This window comes from Cetorhinus maximus, chromosome 6, assembly GCF_964194155.1.
Source record: "Cetorhinus maximus chromosome 6, sCetMax3.hap1.1, whole genome shotgun sequence".
Classification (NCBI taxonomy): Eukaryota; Metazoa; Chordata; class Chondrichthyes; order Lamniformes; family Cetorhinidae; genus Cetorhinus; species Cetorhinus maximus.
The window spans coordinates 3,616,888-3,623,689 of NC_135884.1; the positions used below are offsets into that span (position 1 = coordinate 3,616,888).

The 6,802-nt window shown below is 50.6% G+C and overlaps 1 protein-coding gene across 1 annotated transcript in view; it reads left to right on the forward strand.

The window, feature by feature from the left end:
* The first annotated feature begins 4,016 nt into the window (after positions 1-4,016).
* The window catches only part of LOC144681487 (solute carrier family 41 member 1-like), a 31,578-nt gene continuing 28,792 nt past the window's right edge, over positions 4,017-6,802 (forward strand). The window contains exons 1-2 of the mRNA XM_078543110.1: positions 4,017-4,065; positions 6,293-6,675. Coding sequence (XP_078399236.1) covers positions 4,042-4,065; positions 6,293-6,675 — 407 coding nt within the window. The 5' untranslated portion in view covers positions 4,017-4,041. The remainder of the gene's footprint in view (positions 4,066-6,292; positions 6,676-6,802) is intronic.

A 6,802-nucleotide genomic window follows, 5' to 3' on the forward strand; every position in this document is an offset into this window, starting at 1 on the left:
GACTTGCATTTCCATAGCGCCTTCTATAGCTTCAGGGTGTTCCAAAGCGCTTTGCAGCCAATGAAGGGCTTTTGAAGTGTAGTCGCCATTGCAATGTAGGAAATGCAGCAGCCAATTCGCACACAGCAAGATCCCACAGGAAGCAATGAGGTAAATGAAAGATCACCTGTTTTTGGTTGGTTGGGGAATAAATTTTGGCCAAGGACAGTGGGGAGAACCCGTCAGCTCTTCTTCAAAATGATGGCCGTGTTTTCTTTTATGTCTGTTCCCTATCTCACAGAAAATTGGTCATCTGACCTAATATCTCCCAATGTGACTCGGTGTCATGCTTTGTTTTATAATGCTCCTGTGAAGCACTTTGGAAGCATTTTATTATATTAAAGTCGCTATATAAATATAATTTGTTGCTGTTCTCCAGCTGATATAACAGGTGTGGCCTCAGTTCAACACCTCACCAACAGTGCAGCACTCCCTCAGTACTGACCCTCTGACAGTGCAGCACTCCCTCAGTACTGACCCTCCGACAGTGCAGCACTCCCACAGTACTGACCCTCCGACAGTGCAGCACTCCCTCAATACTGCCTCTCCGATAGTGCAGTGCACCGTCAATACTGACCCTCCAACAGTGCAGCACTCCCTCAGTATTGACCCTCCAATAATGCAACACACAATCAGTACTGACCCTCTGACAGTGCAGCACTCCCTCAGTATTGGCCCTCTGACATGCAGAAATCCCTCAGTACTGACCCTCCGACACTGCTGCACTCCCTCACTATTGATACTTCAACACTACAGCACACAATCAGTACTGACCCTCTGACAGTGCAGCACTCCCTCAGTACAAAACCTCTGACAGTGCAGCACTCTCTCAGTACTGCCCCACTGACAGTACAGCACTGCTTCAGTACTGACCCTGCGCAGTGCAGCACTCCCTCAGTACTGACCCTTCAACAGAGCAGCACCCCCTCAGTACTGATCCCCTGACATTGCAGCGCTCCCTCAGTACTGACCCTTCGAAGGTGCAGCACTCCCTCAGTATTGACCCTACGACAGTGCAGCACTCGATCAGCTTTAACCGTCTGACGGTGCAGCACTCCCTCAGTACTGACACTAAACACTATAGCACACACTCAGTACTGACCCTTTGACAGTGCTGCACTCCCTCAGTACTGACCCTCTGACTGTGCAGCACTCCCTCAGCACTGACCCTCTGACAGTGCGACACTCCTGCAGTACTAACCCTCTGACAGTGCAGCACTCCCTCAGTTCTGACACTCTGACAGTGCAGCACTCCCTCAGTACTGACCCTCTGACAGTGCAGCACTCCCTCAGTACTGACCCTCCGACAGTGCAGCACTCCCTCAGTACTGACCCTCCGACAGTGCAGCACTCCCTCAGTACTGACCCTCTGACAGTGCAACACTCTCCCAGTACTGACCCTCTGACAGTGCAGAACTCCCTCAGTACTGACCCTCCAATGCAGCTGTACTCCCTCAGTACTGACACTTCAACACTACAGCACTCACTCAGTACTGACCCTCCGACAGTGCAGCGCTCCCTCAGTAATGACCCTCCGACAGTGCAGCACTTCCTCAGTACTGACGCTCTGACAGTGCAGCACTCCCTCAGTAATGACCCTCCGACAGTGCAGCACTCCCTCAGTAATGACCCTCCGACAGTGCAGCGCTCCCTCAGTACTGACGCTCTGACAGTGCAGCGCTTCCTCAGTACTGACTCTCTGACAGTGCAGCACTCCCTCAGTACTGACCCTCTGACAGTGCAGCACTCCCTCAGTACTGATGCTCTGACAGTGCAGCACTCCCTCAGTACTGATGCTCTGACAGTGCAGCACTCCCTCAATACTGACCCTCTGACAGTGCAGCACTCCCTCAGTACTGATCCTCCAACAGTTTTCCCATAGGAATACAGTCCGTGACCTGCCCATGGCAAGCCTGCCAATTCTCAGCCTGTGCAGCCTGTACCCCTGATGCCTGTCGGCACCTTGAGGAGCGAGCGAGAGAGAGAGAGAGCGCGGGGAAAACCTGGCTTGAGGTTTCTCTGGGAGGAATGGTCTGTCCCTTTAAAAACCACATTGACCACTGCTGTCTGTTATCTTAAATGTCCTCAGGGCTTAAAGGAAGGCCACTTTTTGGGAACATGCAAACTGACTGTAACCTGAAGCTGCAAACTCAGTAACTGGAATAAAAATAACCTATTTTATATATATCCTATCACACTGGGACTGAACTGTGTGGGTGTCTGACACACCAGCTCGTGAGAAGCCTGGTAGAAATCCAAACTTCACCAAAAGGTATGCAAATTTTTCTTTATTTTTAAGAAAAATATATTAGTTTGGACTCCTTGTTAAATCTTCTTAGTTAGCTTGGATTATGTTTCAAACCAAACTGTGCAGCAGAGAGCAAAGATTCGAGTTGAACCACTTAAACTGTTTATTTAATTGAAGGAAGAACGAACTTGCATTCATATAGCACCTTACACCACCTCAGAACATCCCAATGCGTTTCCCGTGAACTCATGTCTCTCGATCAGTCGTGCAGGCCTCCATAGGATCTATTAGGTCCACCTGAGGGGGGGCGGGCAGACGGACCTTGGCTTTAAGGTCTCACCCCAATTTGTGCTCAGGTCTCTGGAGTGGGACTTGAACCCACGACCTTCTGACTCATAGGCAAGGGTGCTCCCCACTGAGGGACACCGGTCAATGTCCGAGCCAGAGCCAGAGTGCAGGGCTGAGGCTGTGGGAGAGAAGAGGAGGTCATTGAGTAACGGTGATAGTGAGTTTGGGTTGAGAGAGAGAGGCTGGAGGAGAAAGTGAGGACTGTGGGGCAGGAGGAGTTCCTGGCTGTGAAATTCTGGGAAAGAGTGAGGTAGAGGCCAGAGCCCCTGTGTGACATTCCTCAGTTTAAACATGGGGAGGATGTAGGGGGGAGGATGAGGACAGATCTGGAGTTTACAAGGGAGAAGAGGGGAGACTTCAAAGGAGCACTGACCAGACTAGCCTCAAGGAAGTGAAAAGAAGCCAGACACTGACAATTGTGAGGAGCAAATTAGCTAAAAAGCTGCAAGATTTGAAGGAACCAGAGGGGGAGATGAGGAGTGGTGTTTTTTACAGAGTGAGTTGTTGTCATCTGGGAGACGGATGCAGATTCAATCGGAACTTTCAAAAGAGAATGGAAGAAACACTCGAAAAGGAAAAAAAAGGTTCACAAGACCCAAAGGGAAAGAGCAGCAGAACGCAGCGAATCAGATAGCTCTCTCAAAGAGCCAGCATACACACGATGGGCCGAATGGCCTCCTTGCGGTGCTGTATCATTCTGCGTTTCGGTGACCCTTCTCATCGGAGACGGTTTGTGGCAGAAAGGAGACAGGACAATGAAGTGGATTTCACTGGGATCGAGCTCTGTAAAAAAAACATGTCAGCAGCTTCGGGGCTGGAATGGTCACTGCCGAGGGTCTGGACCCCTGCAACTCGGCTGGGAGTTTGCTGAATTCAGCAGGTGCTTTGCTGGGAGTTTGCTGCAGGTTCCCTGAGGGTTTATGAAGGGGTTTTGCTGATGAGTAGCGGGCGGAAGAGGCGGGCAATGTCCCGGAACCCGAGGCCGGAGGAAGTTTCCCCGAAGTTTAGAAACTTTTCTGGGAGTCCGGAGTTGACGTTGCTCGTCCTGTCCTCACTCTCCTTACCCCCTTACACCCCCTCTTTTGTTATTTTGACCCATTCCCTTCGCTCCTTCCTGATTTCGAGCCCCCCGGAGTAAGAGCTGGTTGACTGTGGAAGGCATCACAGAGACCGGCCGGCATCAGGACACCCAGACCTGGGGCAGGGGTCCCGACAGATTCTCTCTCCTAGCCTCATTAACCCAGGACACTGAGGCCAAATGGTAGCCCCCCTCCCAACCCCAGCTTCCTGAGTATAGTAGGCTGGGGATTGAACCTGGTACCCTCCCCTCCCACCCCATCCCAGGGGTTCCACAAGTTCTACACAAGAGTAAAACAAATTGGATTCAGAGCATCCAAATTATAGGAATGTTGAGACCATCCATTCTAGGGGTGAGTTAAACACCTTTAAAGAAAAAAGATTTGCATTTCACATCCTCAGGAGACGCCAAAGTCCTCGACAGCCAATCAAGTACTTTTTGAGGTGTGGTCACTGTTGCAGTTGAGGAAATGCAGCAGCCAATTTGTGCACAGCAAGCTCCCACAAACAGCAATGCGATTGTGACCAGATAATCTGAATTTAGGTGTTAGTGAAGGGTTATGTTGACCTCAGGACCCTGGGGTAGACTCCCCTGTTCTTCTTTGAAACAGTGATCGAGAGATTTTTTTCTCCCCAGTGTCCTGGGGCCAATATTTATCACTCAGCCAACATCGCTAAAACAGATTGTCTGGTCGTTAGCACATTGCATTTTATGGGATATTGCTGTGCACAGATTGACTCCTGAGTTTTTCTTTCTTCATTCATGGGATGTGGGTGTCGCTGGCTGGGCCAACATTTATTGCCCATCCCTAATTGCCCTTGAGAAGCTGGTGGTGAGCTGCCTTCTTGAACCGCTGCAGTCCACGTGGTGTAGGTACACCCACAGTGCTGTTAGGGAGGGAGTTCCAGGAGTTTGACCCAGCGACAGTGAAGGAACGGTGATATATTTCCAAATCAGGATGGTGAGTGACTTGGGGGGCAACTTCCAGGTGGTGGTGTTCCCATCTATCTGCTGCCCTTGTCCTCGATAATAGTGGTCGTGGGTTTGGAAGGTGCTGTCTGAGGAGCCTTGGTGAATTCCTGCAGTGCATCTTGTAGATGCTACACACACTGCTGCTACTGTGCGTCAGTGGTGGAGGGAGTGAATGTTTGTGGATGGGGTGCCAATCAAGCGGCTGCTTTGTCCTGGATGGTGTCAAGCTTCTTGAGTGTTGTGGGAGTTGCACTCATCCAGACAAGTGAGAGTATTCCATCACACTCCTGACTTGTGCCTTGTAGATGGTGGACAAGCCTTGGGGAGTCAGGAGGTGAGTTACTCATCACAGGATTCCTAGCCTCTGACCTGCTCTTGTAGCCACAGTATTTATATGGCTAGTCCAATTCAGCTTCTGGTCAATGGTAACCCCGAGGATGTTGATAGTTGGGGATTCAGTGATGGTAATGCAATTGAATGTCAAGGGGCGATGATTGGATTCTCTCTTGTTGGAGATGGTCATTGCCTGACACTTGTGTGGCACGAATGTTACTTGCCACTTGTCAGCCCAAGCCTGGATATTGTCCAGATCTTGCTGCATTTGGACATGGACTGCTTCAGTATCTGAGGAGTCGCGAATGGTGCTGAACATTGTGCAATCATCAGTGAACATCCCCACTTCTGACCTTATGATGGAAGGAAGGTCATTGATGAAGCAACTGAAGATGGTTGGGCCGAGGACACTACCCTGAGGAACTCCTGCAGTGATGTCCTGGAGCTGAGATGATTGACCTCCAACAACCACAACCATCTTCCTTTGTGATAGGTATGACTCCAACCAGCAGAGAGTTTTCCCCCTGATTCCCATTGACTCCAGTTTTGGGGCTCCTTGATGCCACACTCGGTCAAATGCTGCCTCGATGTCCAGGGCAGTCACTCTCACCTCACCTCGGGAGTTCAGCTCTTTTGTCCATGTTTGAACCAAGTCTGTAATGAGGTCAGGAGCTGAGTGGCCCTGGCAGAACACAAACTGGGCGTCAGTGAGCAGGTTTCCTAAATTACACCAGTGGCTATGCTTCAAAAGCGCTTCATTGGCTTTAAAATGTGGGGTTTTTTTTATTCATTCACGGGATGTGGGTGTCGCTGGCTAGGCCAGCATTTATTGCCCATCCCTAATTGCCCCATGAGAAGGTGGGGGTGAGCTGCAGCCCGTGTGGTGTAGGTACACATTCCTTATTGACTTTCCAGCGGTTTGATACAGCTGATTGCCTGGCTGGGCTGTTTCAGAGTCAACCACATCGCTGCGGGTGTGGAGTCACATGTAGGCCAGACCGGGTAAGGACAGCAGATTGTCCTGAGGAGTGCAAGGCAAAAAGCCTCAACAAAAATGTCTGTTTTTTTCAGCAATGCTCAAGTTCTACCAAACGACTACATCTAATTAGTCCCACTCCCCACGGCTCATCTGGTTATTCTTCCTGATTGTACACGGGAAAGCCTGTATAAGTGCGTGTGTCGCACAGTATATGTGTATTGTACAGTCGGTGGTTTTTCTATTTCGTATTTTAATCATTTGATGTTCTTTATTCTTAATTTGTTCCTTTTCCAAGAGTGAGATGGACGAAGGGAAGCTACAGAGAAGGAAAAGAGAGCGGAGGTCGAAGGACATGGAGCGGATGCAGCAGAACCTCCGAGTGAGAGGCGAGGGCAGGGAGATCGATGAGAAGGTCGCGAGGGGGCTGGAGAGGGGAGCGCAGGAGCGAGCGAGGGAGAAAGGGGCTGCGGTGAAACGGAAGGAGGAATCGTCCTTGAAAGTCTGCACCCAGGTCCTCCTGCCGTATCTACTCGCTGGCTTAGGGATGGTGTTGGCCGGACTGGTCCTCGGCATTATTCAGGTTAGCGACGGTCAGAACTGTTGCACCAGCATTATTGTCTTTACCTCTCTCGGGGTCTCTCTCTCTCTCTCTCTCTCTCGCTCTCTCCATCGGAAGCTGCTTCTCGCCCTGTGCCCAGAGGGGCTCCAGGAAAAGGCTGCTGTAAATTGGCCTCAAACACCCAGAGAGGGAGAGGGAGAGGACGGTGTTAGGGACAAACAGGATTAGAGGACAGAGGATACTTGG